General features: G+C 39.8%; 1 protein-coding gene across 3 annotated transcripts in view; it reads left to right on the plus strand.

The window, feature by feature from the left end:
• Window positions 1–21,155, plus strand: part of OCLN (occludin) — a 54,581-nt gene that overhangs the window by 22,430 nt on the left and 10,996 nt on the right. For all 3 annotated transcript variants that reach the window (XM_037801241.1, XM_037801242.1, XM_037801243.1), the window contains 2 exons: window positions 16,239–16,384; window positions 19,621–19,836. In XM_037801241.1, coding sequence (XP_037657169.1) covers window positions 16,239–16,384; window positions 19,621–19,836 — 362 coding nt within the window. The remainder of the gene's footprint in view (window positions 1–16,238; window positions 16,385–19,620; window positions 19,837–21,155) is intronic.

Consider the following 21,155-nt stretch of genomic DNA (forward strand, 5'->3'; position numbering starts at 1 on the left):
CACTTGTGTATTTCATTTGTTAAGATATATAGCCTAATGGGATCCTTAGCACTTCCCTTCCACTGCTGATGTATGATGTTGGCTTTTCTACCTCTTTTCTGGTAAAAGCACAGCATGTCAGAGAGTTGGAACACCAGTGTTTTGGTTCTAGGTTCATTGCTTTTTTTGTGAGTTAAGGCAGATCATTTCTGTTATTTTTAACATATGTATATCAAAGAAATCTGGTTTAGGGAGGATGCAACAGCATTGGATCCCAAAGCTCTGACTTCGAGTCCACTTCCCACCACTCTTTTCTTTTCTTTTTTTTTTTAACTAGTCAAGTGAAGCAGAGGGAGTGGGGAATGAACAAAGACATTTGGAACTGATTGTAATCAGTTAATTGTAACTTCCACTGCACTCACCAGCTTACCTTCCACCACTCTTTGCCAAGCATCTTAACCCCTCTAAACCCTAGTTTCCATATCTGTAAAATAGGGCAGTAGTATTTCATCTGCTTCTTAGGACCTATGTGAGATGCATATGAGAAAATGGATGAGATTAGTAAAATATGGTGTCTACCTTCCAGGGACATTGAAAGGAAAGCACTTGAATATATAGGAAAAAAAAAAAGGAATTTTGATGTTGCGTGAATTAGGCTGCTTTTGGGTGTAGGACACAGAAACAAATTACCTTAGGTAAAAAGAATTTATTTGCAGGCATTGGGGAGGGTAACTTATGAAATCTTAGAAAGAATTAGAACAATTTAGCAGGGGAGAGCAGGGATGTGGCTCCCATAAGGAACAGCTAAAATTACAGACTTACAAGCCGTTATTTTCTCATCTTGACTTCTTTTCTGATGGGCTTCATTTTTCTCTCAGGAAAGGTGGGTTTTCTCCACAGGGCCAAAAGCAGCCATTTGGAGCTCTTGGTTTTGCACATTAGTAGTCTGTCTAAGACTGGCCAGGGAAAGGACCCTGATTGGCTCAGCCTGGGTCAGGTGACCACCCTTTCCCTAACATACTGTGGTGGGGGCAGGATCTCCTCATGTCACGTGGCATATGGCAGTTTCCAAAGCTACTGTGTGGAATGTGGAAATGAGTTCTGAAGAAGGGTGCTGTGTAGATAATATGTACTATAAATATGCTGCTTGAATTAGTTGTAATTGTCCCCTTGTTTTTTTTAATGCAATTTTATTGGGATATATTCACACACCATGTAATCCATCCAAAGTATACAATCAGTGGCTCAGAGTATCATCATATAGTTGTGCATTCATTATCACAGTCAATTTTAGAACATTTTCATTACTCCAAAATAATGAAAAAATATAAATAAAAATAGGAGGCGGAGCAAGATGGCGGACTGCTGAGCTGTATGTTTTAGTTACTCCTCTAGGAAAGTAGGTAGAAAGCCAGGAACTGCGTGGACTGGACACCACAGAGCAATCTGACTTTGGGCATACTTCATACAACACTCATGAAAACGTGGAACTGCTGAGATCAGCGAAATCTGTAAGTTTTTGTGGCCTGGGGACCCGCACCCCTCCCTGCCAGGCTCAGTCCCGTGGGAGGAGGGGCTGTCAGCTCCGGGAAGGAGAAGGGAGAACTACAGTGGCAGCCCTTTTTAGAAACTCATTCTACTGATCCAAACTCCAACCATAGATAGACTGTGACCAGACACCAGAGAATCTGAGAGCAGCCAGCCCAGCAGAGAGGAGACAGGCATAGAAAAAAAACAACACGAAAAACTCCAAAATAAAAGCGGAGGATTTTTGGAGTTCTGGTGAACATAGAAAGGGGAAGGGCAGAGCTCAGGCCCTGAGGCTCATATGCAAATCCCGAAGAAAAGCTGATCTCTCTGCCCTGTGGACCTTTCCTTAATGGCCCTAATTGCTTTGTCTCTTAGCATTTCAATAACCCATTAGATCTCTGAGGAGGGCCCTTTTTTTTTAATCCTTTTTTCTTTTTCTAAAACAATTACTCTAAGAAGCCCAATACAGAAAGCTTCAAAGACTTGCAATTTGGGCAGGTCAAGATAAGAGCAGAACTAAGAGAGCTCTGAGACAAAAGGCAATAATCCAGTGGCTGAGAAAATTCACTAAACACCACAACTTCCCAAGAAAAGGGGGGTGTCTGCTCACAGCCATCATCCTGGTGGACAGGAAACACTCCTGTCCGTCGCCAGCCCCATAGCCCAGAGCTGCCCCAGACAACCCACTGTGACGGAAGCGCTTGAAATAACAGGCACACACCACAAAACTGGGTGTAGACATTAGCCTTCCCTGCAACCTCAGCTGATTGTCCCAGAGTTGGGAAGGTGGAGCAGTGTGAATTAACAAAGCCCCATTCAGCCATCATTTGAGCAGACTGGGAGCCTCCCTACACAGCCCAGCAGCCCAGAACTGCCCTGGGGGGACGGCACTCACCTGTGACATAGCAAGTCATCTCTCAACAGAGGACCCGGGGTGCACGGCCTGGAAGAGGGGCCCACTTGCAAGTCTCAGGAGCCATACGCCAATACCAAGGACTTGTGGCTCAGTGGCAGAGACAAACTGTGGCAGGACTGAACTGAAGGATTAGACTATTGCAGCAGCTTTAAAACTCTAGGATCACCAGGGAGATTTGATTGTTAGAGCCACCCCCCCTCCGTGACTGCCCAGAAACACACCCCATATACAGGGCAGGCAACACCAACTACACATGCAAGCTTGGTACACCAATTGGACCCCACAAGACTCACTCCCCCACTCACCAAAAAGGCTAAGCAGGGGAGAACTGGCTTGTGGAGAACAGGTGGCTCGTGGACGCCACCTGCTGGTTAGTTAGAGAAAGTGTACTCCACGAAGCTGTAGATCTGATAAATTAGAGATAAGGACTTCAATTGATCTACAAATCCTAAAAGAACCCTATCAAGTTCAGCAAATGCCAAGAGGCCAAAAACAACAGAAAATTATAAAGCATATGAAAAAAACAGACTATGGATAACCCAAGCCCAAGCACCCAAATCAAAAGATCAGAAGAGACACAGCACCTAGAGCAGCTACTCAAAAAACTAAAGATGAACAATGAGACCATAGTACGAGATACAAAGGAGGTCAAGAAGACCCTAGAAGAGCATAAAGAAGACATTGCAAGACTAAATAAAAAAATGGATGATCTTATGGAAATTAAAGAAACTGTTGACCAAATTAAAAAGATTCTGGACACTCATAGTACAAGACTAGAGGAAGTTGAACAACGAATCAGTGACCTGGAAGATGACAGAATGGAAAATGAAAGCATAAAAGAAAGAATGGGGAAAAACATTGAAAAAATCGAAATGGACCTCAGGGATATGATAGATAATATGAAACGTCCGAATATAAGACTCATTGGTGTCCCAGAAGGGGAAGAAAAGGGTAAAGGTCTAGGAAGAGTATTCAAAGAAATTGTTGGGGAAAACTTCCCAAATCTTCTAAACAACATAAATACACAAATCATAAATGCTCAGCGAACTACAAATAGAATAAATCCAAATAAACCCACTCCGAGACATATTCTGATCACACTGTCAAACACGGAAGAGAAGGAGCAAGTTCTGAAAGCAGGAAGAGAAAAGCAATTCACCACATACAAAGGAAACAGCATAAGACTAAGTAGTGACTACTCAGCAGCCACCATGGAGGCGAGAAGGCAGTGGCACGATATATTTAAAATTCTGAGTGAGAAAAATTTCCAGCCAAGAATACTTTATCCAGCAAAGCTCTCCTTCAAATTTGAGGGAGAGCTTAAATTTTTCACAGACAAACAAATGCTGAGAGAATTTGCTAACAAGAGACCTGCCCTATTGGAGATACTAAAGGGAGCCCTACAGACAGAGAAACAAAGACAGAACAGAGAGACTTGGAGAAAGGTTCAGTACTAAAGAGATTCGGTATGGGTACAATAAAGGATATTAATAGAGAGAGGGGAAAAATATGACAAACATAAACCAAAGGATAAGATGGCTGATTCAAGAAATGCCTTCACGGTTATAACGTTGAATGTAAATGGATTAAACTCCCTAATTAAAAGATATAGATTCGCAGAATGGATCAAAAAAAATGAACCATCAATATGTTGCATACAAGAGACTCATCTTAGACACAGGGACACAAAGAAACTGAAAGTGAAAGGATGGAAAAAAAAATATTTCATGCAAGCTACAGCCAAAAGAAAGCAGGTGTAGCAATATTAATCTCAGATAAAATAGACTTTAAATGCAGGGATGTTTTGAGAGACAAGGAAGGCCACTACATACTAATAAAAGGGGCAATTCAACAAGAAGAAATAGCAATCGTAAATGTCTATGCACCCAATCAAGGTGCCACAAAATACATGAGAGAAACACTGGCAAAACTAAAGGAAGCAATTGATGTTTCCACAATAATTGTGGGAGACTTCAACACATCACTCTCTCCTATAGATAGATCAACCAGACAGAAGACCAATAAGGAAATTGAAAACCTAAACAATCTGATAAATGAATTAGATTTAACAGACATATGCAGGACATTACATCCCAAATCACCAGGATACACATACTTTTCTAGTGCTCACGGAACTTTCTCCAGAATAGATCATATGTTGGGACATAAAACAAGCCTCAATAAATTTAAAAAGATTGAAATTATTCAAAGCACATTCTCTGACCACAATGGAATACAATTAGAAGTCAATAACCATCAGAGACTTAGAAAATTCACAAATACCTGGAGGTTAAACAACACACTCCTAAACAATCAGTGGGTTAAAGAAGAAATAGCAAGAGAAATTGCTAAATATATAGAGACGAATGAAAATGAGAACACAACATACCAAAACCTATGGGATGCAGCAAAAGCAGTGCTAAGGGGGAAGTTTATAGCACTAAACGCATATATTAAAAAGGAAGAAAGAGCCAAAATCAAAGAACTAATGGATCAACTGAAGAAGCTAGGAAATGAACAGCAAACCAATCCTAAACCAAGTAGAAGAAAAGAAATAACAAGCATTAAAGCAGAAATAAATGACATAGAGAACAAAAAAACAATAGAGAGAATAAATATCACCAAAAGTTGGTTCTTTGAGAAGATCAACAAGATTGACAAGCCCCTAGCTAGACTGACAAAATCAAAAAGAGAGAAGACCCATATAAACAAAATAAGGAATGAAAAAGGTGACATAACTGCAGATCCTGAAGAAATTAAAAAAATTATAAGAGGATATTATGAACAACTGTATGGCAACAAACTGGATAATGTAGAGGAAATGGACAATTTCCTGGAAACATATGAACAACCTAGACTGACCAGAGAAGAAATAGAAGACCTCAGCCAACCCATCACAAGCAAAGAGATCCAATCAGTCATCAAAAATCTTCCCACAAATAAATGCCCAGGGCCAGATGGCTTCACAGGGGAATTCTACCAAACTTTCCAGAAAGAACTGACACCAATCTTACTCAAACTCTTTCAAAACATTGAAGAAAATGGAACACTACCTAACTCATTTTATGAAGCTGACATCAATCTAATACCAAAACCAGGCAAAGATGCTACAAAAAAGGAAAACTACCGGCCAATCTCCCTAATGAATATAGATGCAAAAATCCTCAACAAAATACTTGCAAATCGAATCCAAAGACACATTAAAAAAATCATACACCATGACCAAGTGGGGTTCATTCCAGGCATGCAAGGATGGTTCAGCATAAGAAAATCAATCAATGTATTACAACACATTAACAAGTCAAAAGGGAAAAATCAATTGATCATCTCAATAGATGCTGAAAAAGCATTTGACAAAATCCAACATCCGTTTTTCATAAAAACACTTCAAAAGGTAGGAATTGAAGGAAACTTCCTCAACATGATAAAGAGCATATATGAAAAACCCACAGCCAGCATAGTACTCAATGGTGAGAGACTGAAAGCCTTCCCTCTAAGATCAGGAACAAGACAAGGATGCCCGCTGTCACCACTGTTATTCAACATTGTGCTGGAAGTGCTAGCCAGGGCAATCCAGCAAGACAAAGAAATAAAAGGCATCCAAATTGGAAAAGAAGAAGTAAAACTGTCATTGTTTGCAGATGATATGATCTTATATCTAGAAAACCCTGAGAAATCGACGATACAGCTACTAGAGCTAATAAACAAATTTAGCAAAGTAGCGGGATACAAGATTAATGCACATAAGTCAGTAATGTTTCTATATGCTAGAAATGAACAAACTGAAGAGACACTCAAGAAAAAGATACCATTTTCAATAGCAACTAAAAAAATCAAGTACCTAGGAATAAACTTAACCAAAGATGTAAAAGACCTATACAAAGAAAACTACGTAACTCTACTAAAGGAAATAGAAGGGGACCTTAAAAGATGGAAAAATATTCCATGTTTATGGATAGGAAAGCTAATTGTCATTAAGATGTCAATTCTACCCAAACTCATCTACAGATTCAATGCAATCCCAATCAAAATTCCAACAACCTACTTTGCAGACTTGGAAAAGCTAGTTATCAAATTTATTTGGAAAGGGAAGATGCCTCGAATTGCTAAAGACACTCTAAAAAAGAAAAATGAAGTGGGAGGACTTACACTCCCTGACTTTGAAGCTTATTATAAAGCTACAGTTGCCAAAACAGCATGGTACTGGCACAAAGATAGAAATATAGATCAATGGAATCAAATTGAGAATTCAGAGATAGACCCTCAGATCTATGGCCACCTGATCTTTGATAAGGCCCCCAAAGTCACCGAACTGAGCCATAATGGTCTTTTCATCAAATGGGGCTGGGAGAGTTGGATATCCATTTCCAAAAGAATGAAAGAGGACCCCTACCTCACCCCCTATACAAAAATTAACTCAAAATGGACGAAAGATCTCAACATAAAAGAAAGTACCATAAAACTCCTAGAAGATAATGTAGGAAAACATCTTCAAGACCTTGTATTAGGCGGCCACTTCCTAGACTTTACACCCAAAGCACAAGCAAGAAAAGAAAAAATAGATAAATGGGAACTCCTCAAGCTTAGAAGTTTCTGCACCTCAAAGGAATTTCTCAAAAAGGTAAAGAGGCAGCCAACTCAATGGGAAAAAATTTTTGGAAACCATGGATCTGACAAAAGACTGATATCTTGCATATATAAAGAAATCCTACAACTCAATGACAATAGTACAGACAGCCCAATTATAAAATGGGCAAAAGATATGAAAAGACAGTTCTCTGAAGAGGAAATACAGATGGCCAAGAAACACATGAAAAAATGTTCAGCTTGACTAGCTATTAGACAGATGCAAATTAAGACCACAATGAGATACCATCTCACACCGATTAGAATGGCTGCCAGTAAACAAACAGGAAACTACAAATGCTGGAGGGGATGTGGAGAAATTGGAACACTTATTCATTGTTGGTGGGACTGTATAATGGTTCAGCCACTCTGGAAGTCAGTCTGGCAGTTCCTTAGAAAACTAGGTATAGAGTTACCATTCGACCCAGCGATTTCACTTCTCAGTATATACCCGGAAGATCGGAAAGCAGTGACACGAACAGATATCTGCACGCCAATGTTCATAGCAGCATTATTCACAATTGCCAAGAGATGGAAACAACCCAAATGTCCTTCAACAGATGAGTAGATAAATAAAATGTGGTATATACACACGATGGAATACTACGCAGCAGTAAGAAGGAACGATCTCGTGAAACATATGACAACATGGATGAACCTTGAAGACATAATGCTGAGCGAAATAAGCCAGGCGGAAAAAGAGAAATATTATATGCTACCACTAATGTGAACTTTGAAAAATGTAAAACAAATGGTTTATAATGTAGAATGTAGGGGAACTAGCAATAGAGAGCAATTAAAGAAGGGGGAACAATAATCCAATAAGAACAGATAAGCTATTTAACGTTCTCGGATGCCCAGGAATGACTATGGTTTGTTAATTTCTGATGGATATAGTAGGAACAAGTTCACAGAAATGTTGCTATATTAGGTAACTTTCTTGGGGTAAAGTAGGAACATGTTGGAAGTTAAGCAGTTATCTTAGGTTAGTTGTCTTTTTCTTACTCCGTTGTTATGGTCTCTTTGAAATGTTCTTTTATTGTATGTTTGTTTTCTTTTTAACTTTTTTTTCATACAGTTGATTTAAAAAAGAAGGGAAAGTTAAAAAAAAAAAAAGAAAAACAAGGAAAAAAAGATGTAGAGCCCCCTTGAGGAGTCTGTGGAGAATGCAGGGGTATTCGCCTACCCCACCTCGATGGTTGCTAACATGACCACAGACATAGGGGACTGGTGGTTTGATGGGTTGAGCCCTCTACCATAGGTTTTACCTTTGGGAAGATGGTTGCTGCAAAGGAGAGGCTAGGCCTCCCTATGGTTGTGCCTAAGAGCCTCCTCCCAAATGCCTCTTTGTTGCTCAGATGTGGCCCTCTCTCTCTGGCTAAGCCAACTTGAAAGGTGAAATCACTGCCCTCCCCCTACGTGGGATCAGACACCCAGGGTAGTGAATCTCCCTGGCAAAGTGGAGTATGACTCCCGGGGAGGAATGTAGACCTGGCATCGTGGGACGGAGAACATCTTCTTGACCAAAAGGGGGATGTGAAAGGAAATGAAATAAGCTTCAGTGGCAGAGAGATTCCAAAAGGAGCCGAGAGGTCACTCTGGTGGGCACTCTTACACACAATTTAGACAACCCTTTTTAGGTTCTAAAGAATTGGGGTAGCTGGTGGTGGATACCTGAAACTATCAAACTACAACCCAGAACCCATGAATCTCAAAGACAATTGTATAAAAATGTAGCGTATGAGGGGTGACAATGGGATTGGGAAAGCCATAAGGACCACACTCCACTTTGTCTAATTTATGGATGGATGAGTAGAAAAATAGGGGAAGGAAACAAACAGGCAAAGGTACCCAGTGTTCTTTTTTACTTCAATTGCTCTTTTTCACTCTAATTATTATTCTTGTTATTTTTGTGTGTATGCTAATGAAGGTGTCAGGGATTGATTTGGGTGATGAATGTACAACTATGTAATGGTACTGTGAACAATCGAAAGTGCGATTTGTTTTGTATGACTGCGTGGTATATGAATATATCTCAATAAAATGAAGATGAAAAAAAAAAAAAATAGCCCAAACATCTCATATCCCTTTCCCCCATAATTACTCATCTGCCCGTACACTGGGTAAGGGAATGTTAGTCACAATGTTTTCACAATCACACAGTCACACGATAAAAGCTATGTAGTTATATAATTATCATCGGGAATCAAGTCTACTGGATTACAGTTCAACAGATTCAGGTTATTTCCTTTTAGTTATTCTAATACACTAGAAACTAAAAAGGAATATCTATATAAAGCATAAGAATAACCTCTAGAATGACCTCTTGACTCCATTTAAAATTTCTCAGCCACCAAAACTTTATTTTGTTTCATTTGTTTTCCCCCTTTTTGGTCAGGAAAGTTTTCTCAAACCCATGATGCCAGGTCCAGGCTCATCCCTGGAAGTCATGTTCCACATTGCCAGGGAGATTGACACCCATGGGAGTCATGACCCATGTAAGGGGGAGGGCAGTGAGTTTACCTTCTGAGTTGGGCTTAGGCCACATCTGAGCATCCAAAGAGGTTCTCTGGGGGTGACTCTTAGGCATAATATAAGTAGGCTTAGTCTCTCCTTTGCAGGAATAAGTTTCATTTGGGCAAGCCCCAGTCCTCTTGTTTTGATGTCTTTGGTCATCTTGCCAGCTTTTAAATTCAAGGTGCAATTTGAATAACTTAAAATGAGTTTCTGAGCAGCTTTGAATTTGCCTGCCTCACCCCAGTCCCCTCACTACTCTGCTGACTCCTTCCATCGACTGTGTCATACTGCCTCAGAGCTTTTCCTGTCCCTGCTTGAGCTCGGCCTCTTGGAAGGGCAGGGGACTGTGGTCCAAGGAGTTGTGTCCAGCTGTGTGGCTATTCTGTGGGTGGCAGAGCTGAGCTGGGAGAGACTAGTACTCTTTAGTCCGTGGGGACAGGTATTTTGTGTTAATCACTGTGTTCACATCTTCCCCATCCCCCCTGTTCTAGAAGGTCGTGGAAACGAGAGCATACATAATCATTTTCTCTAGAGTAAATACTTACAACTGGGGCCTGGTTTTGGAAAAGTACACATCTACAGTAAATATTAAGGGTTGATTATAAAATTTGTATACTTGAGATTAGTTTTTATCAACACCTGAAGCATTCTGGTGAAATAGTAACCAAAAGTTAAAAACAGATTCAGATGCTTCTGTGATTATATTTTGATTTGGTTTTGGTAAAGTAAAAGAAATCAGAATCTGAGATTGATATGGGACCCTAAGGTAAGATCATCTAATCTATGTCACTATATTTATGTGCACGGAAGCTGAAAATCTGTGAGGTGGACACAAACAAGATAGCGGCTTGCTAGTGGCGACAGGACAATTCAGGACTAGAAGTTTGGACTCTCCTCGCTATGTGCTCCTTTCAGTGTATTAAGTCAGACTGACTTGCATTTGAGCTTCATGTCTTAAAAACTTTGGCAACAAAGCTACAAAAATTGCAGTAAAAGTAGTAACCACCATTTCCTCCTAAAGTAGCTATTTTGTGCTAGCCACTTGGTACATTATCCTAAATTATTCTAAGGTGTTATCCACTTTTTCCTAACTGCAATCCATAATGGTAGCTACTTTTTATAGAAGGAGAAACTGAAGTTAGCAAGGGCTCCAGTAATTTGTCTCAGACATCAGAGCTCTGAAAAGCAGGACAAGTATTCTAACTCAGATATTTACCTTTATAACTTGTATTTTTGGTGTGGTGTTTTTTTGGTTGTTGTTGTTGTTGTATTTCCTGTTATACACAGAAACCCTCTGAGCCTCAGTTTCTTTGCCAGTAAAATTGGGGAAAATAATACTTAGTTAATAAAACTTAAAGATTAAAATGAGGTAATGTATTGTAAAGTACCTGTGTCTACCATAAATCAGCAAACCAATTAAAATATTTTCTGCATGTCTCCTAATTTGTATCTTTTCTTGCTGTGCCACATGATTTACATCAGAAGTAGGAATAGACAACTTTGTAGAGACCATGCCATAAACTTATTTCTCCAGTGTTATCAAGTAGCAAGTGAATGTTGTTAAACAGGATGCTGTTTTTAAGTAGGAAGTGTGTAAATCTAAAAGCTAAGTTTGCTATCTAGGTAGTCTATTTCTAGAAGTTTCTAAGTGTTCCCAGCATTTATCTGTCAAGGTAGGAGCTAGTGAGGATGAGTGAGGTGTAGAGAAGGGACAGTGTCCCTGATCGTGTCTTTGGGGTCAGGCTTGGGTAGCTTTTAGTTTCCTTGGATTTGTGATGAAATTAATCCGTTTGCCCCAAGGTGGCCTTGTCTGTTACTTTAACTGATTCCTAATCTGTGAATGGGGAAAATAAAAGTTACATCTACAGGTATGCTCATACTGAGAGGATTAAAGGGCTTGGATCAGAGCCATCATATAACTTATTAATGTCCAGTAAGTTTTAGCTAGAATAATACTTGCTAGTATTTGCAGCAGTGAGTTTGAATTAGGGAAAACATGTAAGTACATTTAATGTTGGTTTCAGTTTAACTTATCTTTCTCTTACTCATTCTGCTACAAGCTTACCTAAGAACAGATGTCTTTCTCATGGGCGTAGGCATGCCCTGTATATCATCTGCCTCTGTACACAGCAGGGAGGAGACAGGTGTGCTTGGGATAGAGGGCTGGGACAGCAATGGTGATAACTGGCATTAGACATCTGATGAGACTTGAATAGCCTTTTTGCTTTCAACCAATACAAGCATTCTTGTATGTAAAAGCAGTTTTGTAGGCTGCTAACTAGGTTCTCATTCCTGGAAAAGATTACACTGTTATCTGTGACCTCAGATGGAACAAAATGGAACCAATGTAGAAGTGCCCTGTCAGTCTGCTGACTTTTAGAAACCACTCAGAGAAACCCTGTCTTTTCCAGCACCACTGTGAATGAAAAGGAGTGGGAGGGCAGGCCACAGAATTCTGGAGAGCTTAGAGTTCTGTATTAGAAGGTGAGGTAGTATGCGCTAGAGCTGGTGAGTGCCTCCATAGCTCTCTGAAAGCAGGAATTCTAACTTTTCAGCACTAAGTAGAATTTTTTCTAAGGTCAATTCCAGGTATAATGGTTTACTAAACAAGGCTCAATTGTCTGTGACATACAGGAGAATTGTGTCCTATATCTGTGGCTCTCAACCCTGAACATGCATCACAATCACTTGGAGGGCTTGTTAAAACCTTGGTGGGCCCCACGTCCAAGAATTGGAATTTCGAATGAGTTTCCAAGTAATGTCGATGTCGCTGGTCACATGGAGAACCACTGTTCTGTAGATTCAAGCTGCAACAGTTACACTGCCAGCCCAGTTAGCATCCGAGTTAATGTATGCCTAAGGCCTTCTCCACATCATAGCATACTTAGAAAATGATAACATTGTATAATATACTGGATTAAACTGAAGGGGATTTGGCTGAGGACAAATATTCTAACCCAGATATGTGGGTTACACCTTGCAGCATACCTGTTGGGGAGTTCTGGCAAGAGTCATGTGTATTAAAGTATTCACCAGGATTTCCGTTTGTAGAGCCAGGAGACCTTGAATGAGATCGCTGATGTATAAGAGTCACTCACTGAGGTTAAGGTTTCTCCACCACACTCCCTCCCAAAGTTCTAATAACTCATTGGTTCTTAGGGAGTTTCAGAATTCACCTTTGCTGGTGTATATTTTTAATATTTCCCTATGGGAAGTGTGCAGTTGGGTAGGGGCGGTAGGTTTGCTAAATCCCTAGTGCCATCTGATCAACGTGATTAGGTCAGAGTTGCTCAAACCTGGTCCATGATCTTTTCATTTGTGGGATTAGTACTTTTAAAAGCATTTCCCTTTAAGCAACCAAAAGTGGAGAAAGGTCTGAGGGAACTTTCAGATGCAGTTTTGAGGCTTTCCTTGGGGAAGCATCTGTAGGTGTAAAATGTCAGCAAACAGGAAAAACAAGTTGTACAGCTTACTGTTCAGAGAACCTGTAGCACAAGGGCACGTGGCAGGTGAAGGTGGAATGTGCAGGTTGTAAAACTGGAGGTGATACTTTGAGATTAAGGTGCCCCTCCCTCTGACGCCTCATGCATTTCTCCACTTTAATTACCAAGCACGAAAAACCCTTTTACTCTTATGAGGTTGGTGTTCCTGCATGCTGACCTAAACAAAAGCACCTGGTGACTGGTGACCTGGTTATTATATATTCATAATAATTGGGAGTCAAAATCTGCTGTTGTCAAGTTAGACTAAAGGGCAAATAAAATTCTTGTAAATGGGTTCACATCATCTCTTGTTAGGGTGTGGTGAGGAGTTGAAAGGCTGGGCAATGAGAATGGTTTCCTGTGTCATGGGGAATAGGCAATACCCAGACAAGGTGATGGCACTCTTAAGAGAGCTGGGTACCTCAAGCGAGATTTTGGGTTTTTACTCACTTTGCATTAGTACCATGGAATGGTTTGGAGAAAAAGTGATGTTTTAGTTTCTTTTGGGAAAACAAAAGCATAGAAAGAAAAAATGATCTTATTCTCTTGTTTTATAAGTATAATTTGCCTTTGCCTCTAGATTTTAAGCTCTTTTTGAGGACAAAGACTGCTTCTTATTCATCTTTGAGTCTGGCATCACATAGGGCATGGAATTTTTTTTTTTTATGTAGATGTATATTTTTTAAAAAAAGGGTATTAAAGGACCCATGCTGGAGGGTGGAGTCAGTGGTGTAGCTAGTCCAGTTCTGCTGACTTAAAGGTCAAATGGATGGTTGGTGGTGATAGCACAGCATTGTGAATGTAATTAACACAACTGAATTGTTTACTTGAAAGTGGTTAAAATGAGAAATGTGTCATATATATGTTACCATAATAAAAATAAAAATTTAAATTTAGAAAACCTGGAGAATTAAAGCAATGGTATGGATAAATCTAGCTGGGAAGTTAAAAAACGAGCGAGCAAGAGAAACAACAGCTCAGAGCTGCTTATTTGATAAAAAGATTGGTTATACACAATATAGAAGTAGATTGGTAATATATAAGGTAACCTTTATTTAGTTAACAAACTGGGCTCCTGATTTGTGCCAGGCGCTGTGCTAGGCTTTGGAGATTCAAAGAGGAAAAAAGTAGAAGAGTGTTCAGGAGAGGCAGTGAATTGTAGCAGAGACTTCAGAGTTAGATCTGCATTTAAATTCCACATTACCATTTACTAGGTGTAGGTCCATGTGCAAGTTGTCTAACTCCCAGAGCCACAGCTTCCTCATTTCTGAAAAGGGAGCAATATTTACCTGTAAGGTTGTGCCTGCTAAATGATCTATCAGTTCAGTATTTGGCATGTTGTAAGCAGGCAGACGGTGTTGGCTTTAAGATATGGGAGCAGGCGATTATAATGTGCATAAGCAGTTGTTGGGCAGTGTCTTAAGTGCTCTAGTGAGAGGTTTGTACACTCTAGTTCCTGGGGAGATAGGAGGGCAGGTAGGTGCTTCCCCAGCAGGGACTTCTGTGGAGGGGGGTGGTGGCACATGAGCCAAGACTTGAAGCCCAATTAAGAATTTGTTGTCAAAGAAAAGGGGAAGGGCAGTAAGAAGTCTCCACAGGGACACGGAGGTCCCTTATTTGTGGTTTCAGGCTTGCTAAAGTCAATAGAAAATCCATGAGCTTTACAACCTGCACTAATATTAGGGTGGGAGAAAAAACCTGGAGAAGTGTGAAATGAATTTTGAAGAAAAGGAAGTCTCCAGAGTAAGAATAGGCCTTTGGTCAAGCATTTGCCTGTGAATTAGTGATGTGTTATGTCCTAAGGAATTCAGTGGGAGCCGAGAATGGTTCCCACCCGCTGCCCCCCTGTGGTGGGGCTCAAGCCCACTCCTTGGCAACCCACCCACTGGTTTCCCAGTGCTGCCAAAGTCTACTTTGAAGGGGGAAATGATTCCATTCCTTTCTGACTAACAGGAATAGTAAGCAATCAAGACTGCCTTTGTATTATGAAGGGTGGGTAAAATATCTTCTGGTATGCAATAAACAAACTTCAGGAAGTAGGTAGCTCTCCCCATTTTTTGCAGAGGCTTTTTGCAGAGACAGAGGCTTTAGAGAATTAGTAGTGCTGTTGTTCTTTTCACCAAATTAAAGGAGTCCCACTCTCCCTATTTTTGAAAAGTTGCACTTTTTCACAGAAATAATTTGTGGAATTATTTTGATTTTCCACACCTTTTTTCTGATCCTTTATGTTAAAATAACTCAATGACTGATTTGAGCCTAGCACATGTGGTCTTTGATTTAAAAACAGTTTAAAAAGTTTTTACCAATTGCAAGGTATTATGTAATAATTTAAAGATTTTTAGGTGACATTTAGAGAGAGTTGGGTCTGCTACATAAAATCTAATGGATTTCATGTTGGGAATATAATTGTCTGCTCTTTATACTTAAAAAGAAAGTCTTTTTTTCTTCTATAGATTTTATGGTAAGTCTCCTTCCACTTTAAGGATGCATAACCTCCAATGCATATTACTTCTGTAGACTGAATTCACTTTCAGAGCAGAATGGAGCAAAAAGGATAGTACAAAGGAAGGCCGAAGTGTGACTATACTGTGAAGGCTATAGATAATAGAGCCATTGAGAATGTACATTGAGAGACTAGAGCTCTTACTATTGCAATAGCAGAAATCAGATTGGGCATCTTAACTGCCTCTAAGGTTTTAACATTCCATATTTAGGAATGAATGGATTAAGAATAACCAGTGTCCTTTGTCCTAGATTAGTGGTTTTCCAGTTGCATCAGCATTACCTGGGAGCTTGGTAAAAATGCAAATTCTCAGGCCCTAGCCCAGACCTAGCCTAAATAAAATGAGACTGGTTTTCCTAATATGGAGTGTAGAAGGGAAAGAAAAGGCAACTACTATAGATAATTATTCCATTTAATCACATCAGGATGAGAATCAGCTTATCAGTATTTTTCCTTCTTTGTAATACGTTCTGGTCGTTAAACAGCAATAACACCTTTTATGTGTTTGTAAAAGTACTGATTTGACTGTTAACCTGTAATGATTGCCATTTTATTAATTAGGGTAATAGTATTTAATGAGCCCAATAAGTATTAATAATTTTATGTATGATATTTTTCTTCTGTTTCTTCTCCCTTTAAATTATAGGCTAAATAATAGCTATGTCTTTTTGGGCTGTTTCTTTAGGTTAAAAACATTTCTGCAGGCTCGCAAGACGTGCTTCCCCCGCCATCTGACTTTGTGGAGAGAGTTGACAATTCCGTGGCATACTCTTCCGATGGTAAAGTGAATGACAGACGTTCATACCCAGATTCTTCCCATAAATCAACACCGTAAGTAGCATCTCCCTTGTTGTTTCGTGCCAGTAACTCACCCTAACAATTTTGCAACAGGGCAAAAGCTTTAGACTGATCTTTGTATTACAAAGTACAGTGCTCTTTGCCTTGTAGGTAGAGGTTCAGGGCTACTTGGAGGACAGTAGGAGGGTGAGGTTGTAAGGTTCTGAGGAGGTGGGGTTCTCTTCCTCTTCTAAACTGAAAATGCTTCTTTTCAGCTGCAGATTTAGTAAGAAAGTCTGGATTAGGTTCTTTCACTTTGGGAATGTGGTCCTCTGCCATGTTCTCTTTCTTATTTCTGGTTTTGAAATTTAGGTGAAGGTGAAAAGAAGTTATTGATTGATAACAGAGCTAAGTGTGGTTCTCAGTCTCTCCTTTTGCCTATAATTTTTAGATCTCCTTAACAGAAGAGGGAGATTACTTATTGATCAATCCTGTCCACCTACATTTCTGTTAAGCTAGAAGACTTCATTTGAAGTCAGGAATTCTAAGATCTCATTTGCCAGGTTGCTGTACTGTGTTCTCCATATTGCTGGAGAACATGCAACCAATAAAGCCTCAACGTTTTGTTTTCTATGCAGTTTGTTTTATACATGGTGTAAAGTATCTCACAGTGAGTGTCTGGCTGATAGTAGGGGCCATTATGGTTATTAAAATCGTATCCCCATTGTAGTTTTTTCCCAAGGCAGGTTGATTCTGGGGTAAAATGAGGCCATTGTTTGGTAACAATAGGCTGGCAGGATAATCGACTAAAATTTTATGCAAATTCAAGAAGTTACAGGCCCAGGGATAGGTCTGACTTCACGCGTGGTACAATCCAGGGAGTCAGAACACATCAGGACTCCTGCATGGTCTTATCTTTCGCTATGTTGGCTTTATTCTCAGTGCAGCTTTGGGTATGGCAGGATGGCCACTCACATTCCCCAGGCTGCATTGAACTTCCAGCCCAGGATTTAGAAAACATTTTCTTTCCCAGAGCTTACATATCTGTTGGAGGGATTCTGATTGGTCCTTTTGGGTCACTGTCATCTCTTGAGGCCAGGAGGTTGGAGTTCTTTGATTGGCAAGGCTTTGATGTGTCTCCTTATAGAACAGTGGCAATTCTAAAACGACATACACAATAATTGCATGACGTTGATCTTGTAGTGTTTCTCCTCCCTTATTGATACTGTGTGTCATCAGAAAAAGATTCTTGTGAATGTGTTTTCACTTCAATAATTATCTTGAACACCTGCCTCGTATACAATACTGGCTCAGGTGCCCTGGGAATTCCAAGTTCATGTTCTCATACAGGTTGCAATCTTAACTGTGGTAGATAAAAGTGCCCAGTAACTTCACTGAGAGCCAGGGCAAGGTAGGAGCGGTACAGGCGTGGGTGGTGGTGGTAGTGGTGGGAGAGGAGAAGAAAACAAATGATTAAAGAGTAAAAAAGAATGAATTAAAAAGCTGGTAAAGGGTGAACTCCTGGGCTTTGGAGAATGAGTGGTGAGACCTGGGATGCCTGTGAGTGAATCAGGGCACCATGGGGTGGGGGTGGGGCTGGGGCTGGGAAGTATAGGGGTGGTTACGTTTTCAGGCTTGTACAGAGTTTTTTGTGTAGGTTTCTGTTGTTTGTTTGTTTGTTTGTTTTTGGTTGCTGTTTGGGTTGTACAGATTTTGACCCATAGGACTTGTATCTAAAAATAGGTTTGAAGGTTAATACGAATACATGCATTCTGCACTCCCTAACTTTTAATTTATATATACTTTTCTTGCTAAACATTTCATTTCTAGCTTTCATGCTGGATGAAGTATTTTACTGTCTTAATGGGTATTAGGAAGAGAGGAGGCAGAAAATCTGCAAGTTAAGGGTTTCTAATATTAATATCTAATATCATAAAATTATGGCAGAAGGCCTGCTTTGATGTTTGTTTTGCCTTTCAGCTTCCTACTTCTGTGGCTCCTGCACCCAGATAAAACCACTGCATTCTAAAGGTTTTGTTCTGCTACCTCAAAGCAAGAAACATAATACTGGCATTTTAGGCTGAATGCCTAGGAACTTGTTAATCATTGACTCATGGAGAAGGTCACATTTTCACTTGATTAGAATATCATTGGCGTAGCTCACAATGCCGCATTACCTGAATAAACTTAAAAGTAAATATCACCACAACTATCTCCAACTACATACACACATATACACTCATACCCCAGAAGCTTTAGGGGTCTATGAGAAATTAATAAGTGTTATTAGAAATCTAACTCTGACAACAGTTTAGAATCAAGCAGCTCTGTATTACTTAGAAAACAGAGTAAACCTGATACATAAAATTTTTGATTAAAGTTTCTGTAAGTTGAAAGCAGTAAGACAGAAAGGCTTCAGACATTTTAGTGGTTGATTTGAATAGTAAGGCTCAGACATGGCAACCTTCAGGCTCTGTCTTTGGTCTTCCTTTCATTCTGTTCTTGCCTTTCTCTAGGTCTGTTACAGTGGAAACTAAGCTTGGCGTTTCTTTTACTTGGAAATAGTTTACAGTTGCCACCTAATGAAAGCTCCTGTTACTGTGTTCCTGTGTTAGACTTAGTGTTGGGGCTTGTAGCAGAAACTTTATGTACAACTAAAAAATCCAATGCAATATTAATTGCATTAAAAAAATAAGTGTAATGGTAACCCTTCCATTCATTCTTCATGGCTTCAGGATTAATATGGTAAGAATTAATATATGAAAGAATCTTTGGTAAACTTCTTAATTCATTGCAGTGTAAAGCTTATATATATTTTAGATTTTAAAAGATTTTTATCTTGAAAGGAGAATTAATATATGGTAGGCTAAAATTAAATGTTACAAAGGGCTTGTCTCTGAGCGTCACCTTCCAAAGCTAGCTATGTATGTACATTCCTCTTTCCCACCCAGCATTCCATAGAACTGGAAGAACCTGTAGAGAGATGAACACCTCTTGCAGATCAGTCTGAGCTTCCTAAAATGGAATCTTAGATCCATTTTACTTAGAAGAGTTGAGAAGAGCTTCCCTTAAATCAGAACTTCTGTTGGCATGCATAATAGGATGAGCTGGTGCTAAATTTAATATAAGAAAGTAGGGGTCTGCTCAGGGTGGAACATATGAACTTTTGAGAATGCACCTACATGTGGATGTTTCCTGGTGTTACTGCTGCTGCTTTTTGTGGTTACCATGCCTTGGCAGAGGGTTGCGGTATACCCAGTGATCCCTGAAAATGATTCTTGTTTTATTAGGGTTCCTGAAGTGGTTCAGGAGCTTCCTGTGACCTCACCCATGGATGACTTCAGGCAGCCCCGTTACAGCAGCAGCAGTAACTATGAGACACCTTCGAAAAGGGCTCCTACCAAGGGGAGAGCAGGGAAGTCGAAGAGAGCAGAGCAAGACCACTACGACACGGACTACACAACAGGCGGCGAGTCCTGCGATGAGCTGGAGGAGGACTGGATCAGGTACTGCCCAGCACTCCTCCGGCTGGAGCCACTTTCACATTCTGATTATTAATTTGGCCAAACAAATTTTGGAAATTGTTGCTTCCTAAACTGGAGTCCGTGATATCACTGCATTCTCTGTGAATCAGGACTGCAGACAATTTTCTTTCTCTTTTTAGTTTTCCTTAGATAGCTTGAGGTCCTGGAGGTTGCAGATGTATTTGGCTCTAAAGTGTGCAGTTCGGGGTCATTTAGTACATTCACAATGTGGTGCAACCATCAACTCTAGCTAGTGCTAAAACATGTTCGTCACCCTGAAAGGAGATCCACACACTTCAGCAGTCACTTCCCATTTGCCTTTCCCCCATCTTCTGGCCACCCCTAATCTGCTTTCTGTCTTTATGGATCTGCCTATCCTGGACATTCATGTAAATGGAATCATACAATATGTGGTCTTTTGTATCTGGCTTCTTTTACTGAGCATGTTTTCTAGGTTCATCTGTGTCATAACATGTAGCAGTTGTTCATTCATTTTTATGAACATTGTGTGGATAGACCAGTTTGTTTAACCATTCATCAGTTGATGGACACTTGGGTTGTTTCCACCTCGTCGCTATTATGAATAGTGCTGCTGTAAACATTCGTGTATGATCTGTTTGAACACCTGTTTTGTATTCTTTTGAGATATACCTAGGAGTGGAATTGCCAGGTTATGCATAAATCTACATTTAACTTTTGGAGTAACTGGAGACTGCTTTCCATGGTGGCTGCACCATTTTATAGTCCCACTGGTCCCATGTGCATAAGAGTTCCAATTTCTCCATATCCTCACCAACACTTTTTTTTTTTTTAATTATAGACAACCTAGTGGATGTGAAGTGGTGTATTACATTGTAGTTTTAATTTGCATTTCTCTAATGACTAATGGTGTTGAGCACCTTTTCATGTGCTTATTGCCCATTTTATGTCTTTGGAGAATGGCTATTCTTTGTCAATAGACAAAGAATGTCTATTTGGAAAATGGGTCTTGAATAGATCATTTTTTATTGGGTTGTTTGTCTTTTTGTTGTGGAGTGGTAGCAGTTTTTGATATAGTCTGGATACTAAATCTGTTTCAGATACATGATTTGCAAATATTTTCTCCTATTTTGTGAGGTGTGTTTTTACTTTCTTGACAGCCAGGCCTTTAAAAATTCTTTTTTTACTTTAATTTTTTATTTTGAAATACTTGCAAATTTACAGGACAGTTACAAAAGTAATACAAACCCCACACAGAGCACCCCAGCCATATCCCAAGTCTCCCAAATGCCCATATCCACCAATTTTAACATTTTGCTATA

The sequence above is a fragment of the Choloepus didactylus genome, chromosome 13 (genome assembly GCF_015220235.1).
Source record: "Choloepus didactylus isolate mChoDid1 chromosome 13, mChoDid1.pri, whole genome shotgun sequence".
In the NCBI taxonomy this organism is placed as follows: domain Eukaryota; kingdom Metazoa; phylum Chordata; class Mammalia; order Pilosa; family Megalonychidae; genus Choloepus; species Choloepus didactylus.